Genomic DNA, 15,867 nt, shown 5'->3' on the forward strand with positions numbered 1-15,867 from the left:
GGTCTTTCTTAAAGAAATCCTCGCTCTTTTCCTTTTCTCCGTCTGTCCCCCAGACACCCCTTCTCCTTTCTTTCTTTACATTTGGGAGTATTTTATACGCTGGACTTGGGGGATTTGATCCTTTACTTTCAGCTTGGTTAGGGGAGACCTTAGCAGTCCAGGAGATGGATAGACACCATTATCCAGCTATCACTGAGATTCTCATCAGGGGTTCCCTTGTCAGCGGGATCCAACTGCCCAGACCCCTCTATTCACATCATCCGGATTTCTCAAAATTGGGATAGGAGGGAAAGCAAGGGGTGGGAAACCGAGTTGCAACCTTGCACCGTGTTAATTGTTTTCTTTCCTCTCAATTACATTCATAAACCTATTTTCTGCATTGCATGTTATTTCTTTGTGCTTCAAAATTGAAACCACGTGCAGCGCCTTCTCCCCTCCGCACACACAATAAATGCACTGCCCCCTCCCCCAACCCATCACGTAACTATTTACATCTTGGTTACTCATTCTGTGCTCAGACCCTGGGAGAAGAAATTGGCCCCGTGGGACAAGGTGAGGTTTTGTGAAACCATCTCTCAAATCCGAATCTCGGGCCCTCTTCTCCTGGGCTCACCTCTCGCTCTCCCCACCACCCCCCTAAAAGCCCACTCTTCGCACAGGTGGTTTAAGTTTACACTGGGAGAGAGCTAGCAGGGAGGACATCCAAGTAGAATGGCAGGGCTGCAGTGTCGGGCCAGGCCCACTTGCCACCTACTCTACACCCTTGCTTGCCCGCCAGTCGGGGCCAGTCGGAGTCAGCTGTGGCAGCGTGCGAACCTCTGTTGCTCCTAGATCCGTGCGCCCTGGCGCAACAGACCCTGCACAGGGAGCCACTACTCCCTGGGGAGTGTTCCCGTCCTGGGTCTTCCCAGGCAAAGAAATCCCACAATAAATAAATAAATAAACTCCGAAGGGGGGAGGGGAAGCTGGAAAATGGATTCGCTGACAAGGAGAGATAATAAATGAGAGGCGCTTTCAGATAGATATCTCAGACGTGAAATTGCGCCCAGCTGGTTGTGTAAGCAAACAAATAGTTTCATGTTAGGAACTCTCAACTTGTGGCTTGATGAATAGAACACGACAGAGGTAAATGGGTCTTTAACTCATTTAGGAATACAACTCTTTGGCTTCTCAAGTAAAAGGCCCAGTGACGCCACGGATCCTGAGCAGGCCCTTTAACAAGAGTTTTATTAGTTCCCACTTGTGTGCCCCTTCACTCCCTCCTCACGCTCCTCATGGTCTCCTGTTTGCAGAGACATTGATGATTTGTTCTGAGGAATCCTGGAGCTGACGGGAGGCGATTCAGTAACTGTAGGAGATATAAGAAGTGCCTACCACTGGAGTAAGAGGAGAAAGATATTTTTAAAAATATACTTTATTTTTTGCATGTCCTGAGCATGCAAAATCTCAGGTGGGCTGGGAACTACGGGGGACCAGATCCCAACGGCCCAGAGCGCAAAGCTGAACGGTGAGGTCTCCCAGACCCTACAAACACCCTTGGAACCGGAGGGGAGAAGTCCCGGAGGCACGAAATGGTCCTGGTTGACAGGGACCGCATCCTCCTCTCTGGTATTCCTTCCACCTAGCCTGATCCCAGATAGGGACGTGGAGTGGGGCGGGGGGGGGGGGACGGGAACTGCAGAGGTCTTACTTTTGCTTCCCTGAGTCATACCTCATACCCCGATGCAGAAAAGGCGCGGCATCCTTCCCTAGAGATTCCAGGAGGAGAGCACGTCCTAGGATAGCCTTTCTGATGTTTTCAGCAAAGCTTACGGCTTAAAGTAGTTTAAACTGACTTAAAAAGTTCCTAAAGTTCCTTGTCCAGCAAGTATTTGGATTAGAAAAAAAGAACGTTAACTTTCCTAAGTCACAGTTAATTTCATGAGGAAAGTCACCTTATGTGGGCTGCTCTCCAACTGATAAGATGAATTTCCTTTGGACCTGGGGAACCCGTTAGTTCCACCTCGACGAGTTAACCCAGCTCTACTCTCCCAATTCTTTAGGACTGAGACAGCTTTGACAGGCTGAGGCAGGGCTACATGCCCCAAGACAACCGTCTGGTCTGCACCTGTCTGCAGCCTTACACCGGAGTTCCATGGCTCCCCCTGGCGCATGGCATGAAGGCGGGCTCGGTGCTCCGGAGCCTCCTGGCGGCCACCCGGGCAGAGGAAGCTTCTGCCTGCTCCACCTCACCCCTTCTTCAGGTCCTGAGCCACAGCTGCAACCAGGGTCTGAGAAATCACTGTGCTTGGAAGCCGGGAAGCCGGGCCGCAACTGGGGCCTGCCGCTTTGCACTATGAGACCTCGGGTTACTCGAACTGTTCAACCCTCATCCCCTGAGACGCAGCCACTGGTCAATCCAGGCAGGAGGAGGACGGAGCTTTTAGATTGCCTGGAGTAGAAGGCCCTTTTCGGTTGTTACAAGGGTCAATCCACGGTTTAGATGCTGCCGTCTTGGTTTTTCTAAATTGTCCCTTATCGAGAGTTGATTCTTGAGTCCTTTCCACATTCCAAGAATGGAAAGCCTTTGGGTAACCTGTTGGGCCCAGCAGGACTGCCCAATGATCCCTGAGTCCCTGGAAGGTTCTGTCTTTCTGAATAAGACACAAAGTGATCTCTGATTCTGTGTCTATGTGTAATGCAGGTGGGAGCCACCTGCCACCCTGGAGATAACAGGAGAAACCCACTGCCCTGGCCTCCAAATAGGTGAGGATATGTGGGCACCCCTTCCTCCCTGGTTTCCTGTCAGACCAAAGAATTCCTGGCTCCTCCAGGAGCCCAAAGGAGTTTATGAGATCATATGAAGCCCTGCACTTCTCCCTGTGTAGTGGGGGTTGATCCCCAGTTTGGGCCCAGGCTTAGAGGGGTGGTTAGGATTTCCCAGGCCATGAGTAACCCTGGACCCTGTGAGCAAGAGTCAAGTCATCACTGCTACTTTTGAACACTGGAGCAAAATCCTAGATCATCTCTGGCCTCTTTCTACACTGGGTGCCTTGTTCTTGGGCCTTGATGTTGAAATTAATTGTAAAGTGTGTTTCTGATCTGTGAAAATGTTTATCTGTTTTCATTAGAGGGATCACATTGTAATGAATATATTTACATCCCATTTCAAGAAAGGCAAGAAAGATTGGTGAGCTCTCTGAGGTTGCTGGTCTCCCAGTCACCTCCGTGCCCTAACTGCAGCCCATCTCACCCCAATCCCCACACTCTGCCCTTAGGCAATAGAAGTGGGTGCTGATACCTCCTGTAAGGTGATCAGGAATTTTATATTAGCTCTCCTCATCCCCTCCTGACTTAGGTGTCCAACCTGCTGGGAATTCAGCTTGGGCTCAAAGAAGTCCTTGGGTGTGGTGCAGAGGATCACTCCAGGGAGTAGTTCTGGTTGTTCTAGGGCTTTACACCCTGCTGTTCTACCTTGGGTGGTCCCCAGGCAGCCTGATTTCTGATCTTGAACCTACAGTGGTTTCTCCACAGTGAGCTAGGCCCTGCCCATGCTATGTTGCACTCAGAATACTAAAAACCTTAAGCGAATTAGAGTGCGGGAGCCTGTTAATGCATTTTTTGGGGTAGCACCTGGAGACTTCTAGACAGCAAATTGAAAGCAAAACATTGCCAGTGATTTCTGAAAGTGAAGCTCTTGCCTCATACAGGCCTGTCTGGGGCTGGGGGGGGGAGGGTGAGGGTGAGAGGTGTTATTTTTGAAGATCTGGCTTTATTAATACGCTAAGAAAGAGCTCCCTTGGCAGTATGTGTTCTCACAGCTCCAGCTCAGATCCTATAAAACATTCATGCTCCGAAAGCTGTTACAGAGAGCTGCCCCCCACGCACACCCAACTAGAGGCCCCAAGGGGAGGCTTCTGCCCTTAAAGAGCCATAAGGACCCAAATGCCTTCTGGAAAGAACTCCCTTCAGTTCAACTCCCAACTCCTAGGTTCTGGGTCAGCGCCCTGCTAAGAGTCACAGGGGCAGGGAGCCCTTCAGTCCACCCACCAGAACTCCAGGACCATCTTAAAAGCCCTCATCATAGGGTCTGGAAGGAAAGGGTAACCGCAGTCAGATCTTCAGAGGAACAAGAACTCTGATGGAGAGGGCCTGACACTATCCCGGAGCTGGGGAGAGGTGAGACCCTCCAGCCACTGGCGTGCACCTATCAACCCAAGGCTCAGAGGACTCTGAGCAGCACCCTTTTCTTTTCTGCTCTGCTTAAGTACCACCCTGTATGTTTCTCCCAAATCTTTCCAACTCATCAAGTTCCCACCCAGTTGCTGCCATCACTGGTCACTGAAGCAGACTGTGCCTATGTTCTTGGTGCCTAGAGACAGCCCCAGGGCCTGACCCAGACCCAGGCTACCCCAGTTCCCTACCCAGATGTGTACAGGGCTACCTTTAGTCCACAAAGTCGCAACCACTCCTGTCCTCCACCAGGGCACCCTACCCTTGAGGACTCCAGCCTTTATAGAGCCTGGACCTCCACATTTACAAAACCAAGACAGTGGCTAGTTTTAGTAAATGAATGTATTCAACTCGGTATTGGAACTTAAATTTTTCTACTTCCCCCAAAATACCCAATTCTAGTAATAGTTGAGCTGGAAATTAACAAGGGGGTTCTCTTGTACTGATGACATCAGCCAAGCAACCACACACATGGGTTTTGCTAAATTCTTTTATTTTTGTTTAAATTTTCACTTCAATTTTAATTCTTGAAGAACAGCCTCGACAACATATATCGCACTCATTATAAGAAGCAAAGGGTTATATCAAAAATTATTAGTATAGAATCACAGGAAATCTGGTTTGGAACCAGAAAAAAATACAAAACAGATATAGATACATAGACACAGGACAAATTTTTTATAATTATTTGGAAAATGTTATTTCCCCCTAATTCTTGTTTCCTTTTTTCTTTATGCGCATACGATGTTTAAATTTTACAAAAAATGAAAATAAAGACTAGTATTTTACAAAATGAATAACAATGTTCGGTATGTGTGTGTGTGTGTGTGTGTGTGTGTGTGTGTGTTTCTACATAGGATTCAGTCCATTTCCATATGTGTTGTTTTTCTGTACAGAATATATCCACATCCGTCCACAATAAATCCTGGAAGGTCCATTAGTCTCCTTCTGTTTTTTTAAAAATTCTTATGGTCCTCTCTTCCAAAAAATGTTTTCATTTTCTCACCAGACACAAGATCCTTTTTCCTTCCTTTGCAACGTGCTTATAGATCTGATCCTAAAAGAGTCTCTTTTTCTCCTGGTTTGCAGCTCCAGTTGCATTTCTGCAGGGTGGGCTGCTTCTGTCCTCATCATTCCTTCCCCTGCCTGGTCTGCCTGGCCCTCCACACCCGGAGTCCCCGAGGCTTTGGAGTCCTTGGCCTGGGTGAGTCCTCTGAGTTTCTAGGGGCGGGCAGGGGCAGGCAGGACGTGCCCAGGGTCTAGGAGCACTGGATGGACATGTAAGGCCAGTTGAAGCTGCTCCCAGACAGTAACATATCTCGGATGAGAGTCTCAATGGGGGTTTTACCTACCAAACGGACGAAGAAGAGCTGCTCGATGACAGAGGAGGACACCGTGCGCAGCGAGGGCAGTCGCAGCAGCAGTTTGCCAAAGCGGCTGGGCTGGTTGGGGTACTGGCTCCTCACATATTCCTCCAGTGCGCACTGCGATTTCTCCTGCAGGCTTTCGATGTGGGCGGCATCCGACAGGCCACAGGCATCTGCCGGAGCAGCCACAGGAGGGAGAGAAAGGGAAAGGGGGCACATGGTTAGCTGGAGAGCAGCAAAGGCACAAACAACAAGCCATTAATTTTTTAAAGAGAAGAAAAGAAGGAAAAAATGGAACTCCTCCCCTCCATACCTTCCCACTCTCTCCTTCACCATTTCTTTCACCAGCCCATATACAAATAAAAATAAATCAAATCCCCACTGTAGCATAGGGGAGCTGGAGAGAGATGCACACACATGCAGAGGCAGCAACCTCTCTAGATTCTTTGTTTTTCCCCTTTTCCCTTTGGATTAAATAATGTACGATGCTGGAGCCATCTTTGCTGTGTGTAGCAACCTGTCCTCGCCTGCAGGGGAGCATCTTTCTGGCTGTGCTCTTTAAAGGGAGGAATTTCCCCATTTTGCCCCATTTTGGGGTGTTCAGACCCCTGAAAAAAGTATGCAGCGTGGAGGCAATTCTTAAAGGCTTCTTGGAATCCCCTCTCAAATCCAACTGACCCCAACTAGAAAACTCAAGGAGAACCTAGATCGTGTACTGAGCACAAGTGTGTGTCCCCGCACGCGTGTGTGTAGGGGGGCAGGTAAGGAATCATGGGCTGGCAGTGCCTAAAATCAGATCAAGCTCATGCTTTTAGCAATGAAGGATTTGAGGTAAACTATCTATGCAAGCAAAGAGTCTGCAGCAAATCCTCCTTGAGAGTATACACTTCTATCTGTGCCTTAGATCAAGTAATTGAAAATTGGTCACATCTCTAAACTGTATACTAATCAGGAGGAATATGGCTCAGTTATTCTAGGCAGCCGAAAGGAGACATCTTCGGTGAACAGACACAAAGCTGGGCTAGAGGCAGTAGCAGCTGTTGCCGGTTCAGAACCAGGGAGCGGGGAGTTAAAGGAAACTTGGGGGAGATAGGTTTCCTGTGGTAGGACCTAAGGAGAAAAAAAGTACCTCTGCACAATGATGACATCTCAAGATCTGTGCGCTCATTTCATATCAACCAAGGCCCTTACTGGTCTTCTAAAAACATTTCAAGATATCAGATTATACTTTATCAACTAACTTGAGGCAAGCAAATGGAGGGTTTAGGTGGAATCAGAGGAATAGAGTGAAGGCTTCCACCTTAGTTCAAATACTTGTGTTGTTTCTCATATTAATAATAAATATTTTAGACATAGGAAGATCACAGAGGCCCTTAGCTAGTCAGGAGGTTCACTAGAGATCAAAGACATAGTTCGCTAATACATAGATCTGTAAGAAATACATGTGTGGCAATGCCCCCAAAAGGACACTATATTTTTGTGAATGGGCAAGTGTGACCCTAAAGACACCACGAATGATTCAAAGTGAAACCCGCATTCACTGAGTTTCTGAGCTTTATATCCTTATGTTTCAAGAGCTAGGATTTACAAAGCATTGTAATACCTTCATCTTCAAGGTTATGGCCTTAAGCAAAAATACAAATAAAACTACCAATAACTCGAGATCTTCTGAGCAAGTCCCCTTTGACCTCAGATTCAGACTGGGTTCCTTTCATATGTTTAATTACTACAGCCACCTGGTTGAATGTATCCACACTGGCTTGAATTGGGAAGCCTGTGAGATTTCATGGCCAGCAGGGCCAGGGCAGGAACTCTTTGGGGTTTCACTGCTTAGAGAGGTGTGCCCTTGGTTCTGTTTGCTAACTTGGTCCAGTGAATGATCATCCTGCAGATCCATATTTACATATATCTTACTTTACATGGATTATCTCTCATTATGCCATGAATCACTTTCAGCCCAAGACAATGCAATATGGAAAGGAACCATTGATATCCCAGAAAAAAATTTAATGATCCATATGGCAACCCCTCAGATCAGTAAAATAGTTATCTGATATTTGGAAATAGGGCCCCATGAGTGCTCCTACTCCCAGACAGGCCACTTCAAGAGAGAACCCCGGGAAAGTTAAGCTTGAGATCTGTGCTCCCTGCTTCCATTTCTTTCCTTCTTTGGGAGTACAGTGCTTCTAGCTGGGCCTGTGGTCTCCCTCTGGCACGAGCCCTAGTTCTGGGCCTGGCTTCTCACCCTGGGTATTCATTAACCCCATTGCAACAGAATTTTCCTAAGTGTGGACTGAGAGTATGAACTCACATCAATTGGGGGATTACCGTGGCAAAGTTAGGGGAGCAGGAGGTGAAATGCAGTACATATTTACACTCCATGAGTTATATTTCAGATAAGAAAAGGAGATGAATTGTGCAAAATCCATGTCTCACTTTTTATATGGTAGTGTCAATGTGGGAACCCTCAATATTTCTTCTACAGTGTATGGAAAAGAAATTATGTAAATAAATAACCATTACTGCTCAGGCCCTCCCGGCTTAGCCTTTGTAGTGCAGAGAATGTATTTCATGTTGTATATTCAGAAGAGTTTAGTGTTCAGGAAATATAGATGTAATCAGCTGCCATAACTAGAAATCAAAGTTATTATTGTGCTGAAAATGGATTTATTGTATTTATGTTAACTAGATGACTCCTTTCAGAGACAGTCTCATTTATTTGAAGGAATATTTAGGTGTATGAATTAATGAATTTTTTTAAAAAAAGTAAGTTTAGGTCATGACCTAGTCCTTGGATACTGTCCAGAATATTAAGGATTAAACATACCATCCGGAGGCCAAATGTGAAAACCACCACAGGGGACCCCCCCGTGCCAGCTTCAAATACTTAGCCAGAGCAAACCACGTTGGACAATATGTCTAAAACTGTCTTTTCCATCATTCAAAGTTTGCTTAAAAGTTGGATGACTTTGAGAAGGCTACCCATGAATTCCCTTCTGGCTGGCAATCAAAACAAGTTTAGTCAAAAGTGGAAATGTGTTGTATGGAGGAGAGGGGGGTGAATTACTACTGACAGCTCTATTTCCATTTTCAGATATTCTGCTTGCAGTTTTCCAACAAAATAATATTATTGTTCACTTCTCGGCATCCCTTGTACCTTGAAGACTTGGTTCAAGAAACTTCTTTGGAAAAGTTTTTTTTTTTAAATGGTACACTTTTCACAGGAATGTTTTAAGATGGAAAGTTAAAAGAAAAGCATGAATAATTCCATAATGTTCCCCGCAGCCGGCACAGTCCTTGCCTCTCTCTGGGAAAGGGCACAAGATCAGTAGAGTCAAGGGGAGTCAAAGAACCTTGGGGGAACAAGGAAGGGGGGGAGACCTTTCTTGAGAAGACCTCTGTCCAGCTCCAAGTCACATTTCTGCTTCAAGACACCTCACTGGATGAGATTTTAAAACCCTAGCTTCCCTGACACTGGCTTGCTTCCTGATGAATTTGGCTAAAGAACCGGGTGGTGGAGAGCCAGCCAGGCCCCATGCCTGCCAGAGCTAAAGCAGCCTGGTCGCTGCTTCCCAGGCTCTTTGTCACTTTTGAAAAACACGTTTCCATCAGGAAGACTTATTAAGATAAAATGCATTCAAACACCAAGGAGGCTATTCAATAAATCTTCCATTTGTTTTAAGGTTTGCACTTTATCCTCTTGCAAAGAATACTCCTTCTCTCACTAGTGGACCTGCATTTGCACTGAAAGTAAAAGGGGGGCAGTCCAAGTCCATGGCTCTGGCCACCCTGCATACAAATGAGATACTCTTGTCTAAATAAATTATCTGCTGTTCAGATCGATATTAATACTACATTTGCTACATTGCAATATTGTGCAAATTTAAGAGTCATTTTAATACAATGTAAATACGATTCTTCACGCATGAAAGCCAAGAAATATTGATAGATTTTACCACTGCTTACTGTTCAACAAGGCCTTGGGAAAGTGGTTTTGCCATCTCTGCTCAAGAATGGTTTTAATTTGGCCTTTGGAGGGCCCGTCTGTGGGATAGATTTATTAGAATGGTTTATTTATTCTCCGAATGGAGGAATTAAAAACAATAGTGCCAACAATGGTGATAAAACTGCAGCTACCCCTACTCACAGTGGGCTCGGCCCAAGACCCAGTCTAAGCAGCACTGTTCCACACCAGCCTCCTTTCTGGCTTTGTTTATACTTCCCCCCATTACCTGCTGTACGGGGTGTTTATATGTTTCCCTCTTACAGGTTACAATAATAAAAGGCGGGCAGTGTTCTCAGAGGCTCAGGCCAGAGCCCTTCAAAGGAAACGTTAATGCACTTTCCTGGAAGTTAATTTGAACCATCTATCATAAGAGAAATTGTTAACATCCATGTTACAACCACCTACACTCAATTTGATATTTTAAAGGCACTCCTTTAAATTTTCAGTGTTCCGTGTGTTTTGCATAGCTATGAAATTTATCTCCAGGCCGGGAATCCTTTCTTATTTGCGGATTCTACAGTATTGCTTTTGTTTTTTATCTTTCTTGTTTAGATCGAATCCGTTTTTTATGACCCTCAATAACCTCAGCAACTGCAAACATGAATGGTTTCCGATAAGGGAAAATCAAGCAGCAATAAAGTAGGATTATTTATGATTTATTTGCGCGTATTCTTCTCTTCCCACCTCTATGTGTCTCTTTCTGTCGGGAAACTCATCCAGGGAAAGTGCCACACAGAGTAGGAAGTCACATTCCCACGTTCTCTTCCTCCCCTCTCCTCCCACAGAAATGCTGAGCTCTGGCTCACGCTCACTCACATACATACACACACACACACACACACACACACACACACACACTCACACACCGTACACACGCGCAGCCAGACGGATCCACAGCACCGCCTCCCCCTCCTTCCCAGATGCACACCCACCGCAGCCGCGGACCCACGCCGGGGTCCCGGCCTTTAGGCCCGGCTGCCGGCGGGACGCAGCCGCGCAGCCTCGGCTCCCGCACTGCCGCGCTCCCAAGATGGCAGCGGCGCGGCCGGCCGGGTTCCCGCGCCGGGGCCGCAGACCTACGCCAGGCCCAAAGTCTGGCGAGCGTTCGGCCTAACGCTGTGGCCCTGGCGACGCGGGAGACGCGGGAAGCCAGGCCTGGGCAGGGAGGCGCTTGCCCTGGCTCCCAGAGCGGCCTGCCCTCCCGGCGACCGACCGCAGCCTCACCTGACGTGAACAGCACGATGGCTTTGAGGCAGCTGTACTCGGCCGAATCGACGTGCAGAGCCTTGAGCTTCTCCACCTGCTCCTGAAAGATGCGGATGTGGTCCATGAAGGCCACGACGCGGTCGGCGGACATGGGCGAGGCGTGCAGGCCCGCGGCGGCCAGCAGCGGCGCCACGTGCAGCGGCATGGAGCACTGGGCCGCGTTGAGCACGAACAACTCGCTCCAGGTGAGGCGCAGCAGGGACACCTGGTCGGTGATCTGCAGATCCGGGAAGAAGGGGATGTTGCGGGCCCACTCGACGGCGCTGAAGAGCAGGCGCGCGGCCAGCTCGCAGATGTTCTCGATGCCCATGATGTTGTTGGGCTGCATGCACTGGCTGCCATAGCGCGACGTGGGGTAGGGCTCGGCGCGCAGCAGCAGTGAGATGTAGCCAGACAGGTAGCAGTGGCCATTGAGGGGGTCCCCGTTGGTGAGTGCGTACTGGCCTGGATTGGGCTGAGTTGGAGGCATTCTTCCTCGCTGAACCGCTGACAAAAGAAAGAGAGAAAAGAGGCAATGTGCATCCAGGGGGCTTGCGAACATCGCGCGCCGCAGCGCACACGACACAATGCAGCAGCTTTTCCCCGCAGCCTCACACGCCGGAGCATATCTAAACCGTTGGTTCTCAAAGCCCACACCTCGAGGAGATTTGGGGCGAGGCCCTCCAGCTCTGCAACTCGATGTGTCCAGCCATAGCCTGCGCCCCTGATCATCTCAGCTCCTGCGGAACTAGGCCTGACTTCAGGGCCCCCAGCTCCGCAAGGCGAAGAAAGTGCCATCCAACCCCTCGGCTTCCAAAGAGGAACATACAAATAAATGAAACCCCATTTACCCCCCAGAATGAAGCAAATCAGGGTTAAGGAAAAAAAAAAAAAAAAAAAAAAGGCGAAACCTGAGAAAGGTTGTGGTTGGAGGCAAATGCCTAGCGGCCTCTTCATTTGCAAACAAGCAGCGTTTTGCTCATAAAATGTTTCCATATTCTCTTAAAATGCTATGGTATTATCCTTAAAATAGATACAAGTTACATATCCTACTAACCACTTACAACTTTTGAGTAGAGAACAAGTATTGCTGTACCCCTCCCTTTTCCCTCCTCCCCATCGCCCCATACAAAGTTCTCACTATTAAAAGCAACAGAAAATTGAAATTTTTCAAGAAAAAAGTTTAACTTACAGTAGCCAAACATTATTGAAAAAAGTGGGAAATATAATTAATGTCTGTTCTGATCCGTGCCACTGCAACCTGCAGCCAGCTTTTGCCCAGTGAATGCACGAGCTTGCAACTGCAAAAACACTGGATTCATTAACCATCTGAATGCAAAACGTAAGCATGCTTTGAGTTCTTAAAGCTGACCAAAGTTTTTTTTTTTTTTTTAAATGTGTATGTTTTACTTCAACAGTGCCAACGTTTAAAATTGCCATGTAAACAAAGACAACTTTAGGAAAAGTTAGGGCTACTGAACTCTCCCCCCAACAATTAATATAGATATGTCCATGTACATGTAGCTGCCTTATTTCAGGTTGTGCACTATTTTCTTAAGTTTGCTTTGATTCTAATTTCAATGCAAGTTCCAATGCAATTTAAGATCTTGAAGCATAATGGCTAGAATACTTTTTTCTAATTATAGTTTTGAACTTGGCAGTTATTTTTCAATTAAATGAGAGCACAATTCAAAGTTTTTTTTTTTTTTTTTCCAAATGCCTACAAAATCTCCCTGGAGCTAGAAATGAAGTCGTCATATTTGCCTGCTCCTTGAAATCTGAAGGAATTCAATTTCTTTTCTTGTGGCATATAAAATATAATTTTAAAGTCAATTACAAGAAGGAGTAATCTGCATTCTGCAAAATTGACTGGTTCGCTAATTTGACTATAAGGCATCTTTAATGATTGTCAGGAGATAAACTTTAACTATAAACAGCTAAATATATTTATAAGAAAAGTGCTGCATCCTCTTGCCACATGAACATGAAGCATATCCAAATACATCAAAAGTTGTGTGTGTGTGTTTTTAAAGCAAACCTATACAAGAGGGATTAAATGATGTGGAAGCTCATGCCAGCTGCAGTCTATGCATTATGGCCAAATCAGAAGGATCGGTAAATGCCGTTGTAAATTGTAATTTGTATGCAGTATTTAAGCAGAGGGTGGAGTTTGATGAAGAAATAAAATGAGTATCATGCTTTAAAAAAATGACACTACTATGAAAGCACAGTTCAGTCACAAACTTTCCTTTCAAAGTAGAGGGGTGAAAACAAGGCCATAGCTCTGGAGGAGGCGGCCCCAGCTCCGTGAAGAGGAGAGGGAACCAGTGAACAGGCCAAAAGCCCCCCTTCCCCCCTAATTAGACCTACAAGTGCAATAAATCTCACTCCTCTTTTTCCAAGCTAAGCTTCCAAAAGGATGATGGCAGCAATGAATCTACAGCTCAGGGTACTCCAGCCCCCAGCCCTCTCCCTTTTAAAATAAAGGGTATGAAAAGGTGAAGGGGAAAGTGGAATGAAAAAAACACAGAAACAGTTTCCTGGGGGAAAATAAACATCCCTGCCCAAGTTCATGCCAGCACATCCCCAAGCATCCTCACGCACACGCGGGAAAGAGACACACACCGAGCACATCCAACAGAGGAAGGGAGGGGATTTAAGCCATAGCTCATGATCCCAGGGACACAATCCTAAGCAGGCAGCGGGCGGGGTGGGGGAGCCGGGGAGAGGAGAGGAGCGCAGGCTGGGAGGGGGAGGCAGCGGCAGCGAGCTGAGCGCGGGGGGGGGGGGACGCTGGGGGAGGAATGCAGCGGGGACTGGGGAAGCTGGGACGGGCCGGGACCACAGGAACCCCAGGAACCCCAGCCCCATACAACAGCCACCCCGGCGAGAGAGAAAGAGAGCCAGGGAAGCGGGCTAAGCGCGGGGAGAGAAGCAGAGAAGAAATATTCACCTTCCCGCCTCATGCCCACTTTGAGGCACTTCTTGAGGCGGCAGTATTGGCACTGGTTGCGGTGGTGCTGGTCGATGGGACAGTTCCTGTTGGCACGGCATGTGTAAGTTAAGTTCCTGCGGACGCTCCTCTTGAAGAAACTTTTGCAGCCCTCGCAGGTGAATTGGCCGTAGTGCTTGCCGCTCGACTTGTCCCCGCACACCACGCACTCGATATGCTGCTGGCTCTGGCCCGAACCAGGCGGGCCCTGGCCCTTGTCCCCCGCCGTGCCGGGGGTGGCGGGCGCTCCAGGCTGGCCCGGGGTCTGCGGCGTGTGCGGAGCGCCCGAGCCCGCCTGCTGCTGCTGCTCGCCGGCGCCGCCGCCGCCGCCGCGGGCCGCCTGCGCTGCGGGGTTGGGGCCGCCGGGGTTGCCCCCGGCCACGTCGTCCTGCGGATCTCGCCAGCTGCTAACTACCATTGCCATATCTTTGGGCCCTGGGAGCGCTGGGGGGAGCCGAGCTGCTCGCCGAGGGCCGCGGGGCGCGCGGGCGCGCTGGGAGGGGAAGGGGAAGGGGAAGGGGGGAGGGGGAGGGGGCGGGGGGCCCACCGGGCGCCCCGGGGTCGCGGGAGCCGAGCCCGAGCCGGGCACCGGCCGCTGCCTCCGCCGCTGCCGCCGCTGCCGCCGTTACTGCCTCGGCCGCCCCGCTGCTGCTGCGCGCCCGCCCGCCCTGCTGGCGTTTTGTTGTGGTTCCTGCTGTTTTCTTTCTCTCTTTTTGCAGCCCCCCCAGGCTCTTAGGCTCCCCCCCCAACACCCCTGCTCCCCTCGCCCGCTCCCCCCCGCGCTCCGTTCCTGGGGGGGCCGTGCTCTCCTTCCCCCCTCCCCACCCCCCGGCGAGCAAGCTCCCTTCTCTCGCTTTTTTCTTCTTCCCCAAGTTGCAAAATCAGAAATGGCACAGGCGGCAGCCGGGAGCGGCGCGGGGCGCAGCGCCGGGGGCGGCGGGCATGGGCCACGGCGCGCGCACACACTCGCCCTCCGCCTTGCCCGCACCCCCGCGCACACACACACTCGCACACACACTCGCTCACCCGCGCCGGGCGCCCGCCCGCCTGCTGTCCGCTCGGGCTACGCGCAGCGCGCGGGCTGAGCCGACATAGAGGAAGCCGGCGAGGGCGGAGGCGGCGGCGGCTGAGGAGGAGGTCGCGGCTGCAGGCGCCGCTGGAGCTACAGCCTCAGCTGCTGCGGCTATCGCCGCTGGAGAAGCCCGGGCCGGGGCCGGAGTCCGAGCTGGAGTCGGGGCCGTTGCCCGAACGGGAGCCAAGGCCGGGACCGCCCTCGCCGCCGCCGCTGTCCCAGTGGGAGCCCTCGTGGGGCTCGGGAGTGCGGGGAGCGGGGTGAGTCGAGCAGGATGCCGGGCGAGGCTGCTGGTGGCGATCAGGGCGCGCGGGTGTCGGGGGGCCAGGTCCAGGGCCGGACGCAGCCAGCCATTCAGGAAGGCAGCGCTGGAGAGCGGGAGGCAGCCGGCGAGGAAGATCACACACTTTGCTCTTTTTGTTGTGCCGGTGGCGCCGGGCTCTCGCTGCCTTCTTCTTTCAAGAGGTGACGGAAGGGGGAGAAAAATACAAGATAATTCACGCCGGCGACGAATTCACAGCGAAATAGAAAAAAAATAAAAATCAGAAGAAAATAATTGCAAAAAAAAGGAAAAAGAAAAAGCGAGAGAGACATCCAAAGTAGGTCGAATAAATAATCTTCTTTTCCTCTTTCTTGCTCCTTCTTCTGCTTCTTCTGCTATAACACACAGAGCTAGTTAAAAAAACCCTGGAGATCTCCCAAAAATGTTCTTTTTTTAGTATTTTAAATAAGTGCTCTTCAGCCGGGAACCAACACCCTCCCTCCAAAAAAAAATCATATATGTATAAAATAAAGATAAGAAGAATACGAAGGGGGTGCCTCCTCCTCCTCCTCCTCTTTTTTTTTTTTTTTTTTTTTTTTGAGTTTAGCCCTCTCTCTTCTGCAGGAATGGAGTAAAAGAGACAAGGAGGAGGGAGAAAAAGAGAAAGGACAAGAAGGGGAAACAACTAGTAGAATATGTAAGAAAAGAGAA

At 49.3% G+C, this 15,867-nt stretch overlaps 1 protein-coding gene across 1 annotated transcript; it reads right to left on the reverse strand.

Annotated features, from left to right (window-relative positions):
- Positions 1-4,684: 4,684 nt before the first annotated feature.
- Positions 4,685-14,577, reverse strand: NR2F1 (nuclear receptor subfamily 2 group F member 1). Its single transcript, XM_079144076.1, has 3 exons — positions 13,784-14,577; positions 10,810-11,337; positions 4,685-5,752 (listed from the first exon to the last, which is right to left on the reverse strand). Exons 1-3 carry the CDS (start codon positions 14,244-14,246, stop codon positions 5,472-5,474), a joined length of 1,272 nt encoding a protein of 423 aa, XP_079000202.1. The 5' UTR covers positions 14,247-14,577; the 3' UTR covers positions 4,685-5,471.
- Between the last annotated feature and the right edge of the window lie 1,290 nt (positions 14,578-15,867).

The sequence above is a fragment of the Sciurus vulgaris genome (genome assembly GCF_902686455.1).
Source record: "Sciurus vulgaris genome assembly, chromosome: 6".
Lineage (NCBI taxonomy): Eukaryota > Metazoa > Chordata > Mammalia > Rodentia > Sciuridae > Sciurus > Sciurus vulgaris.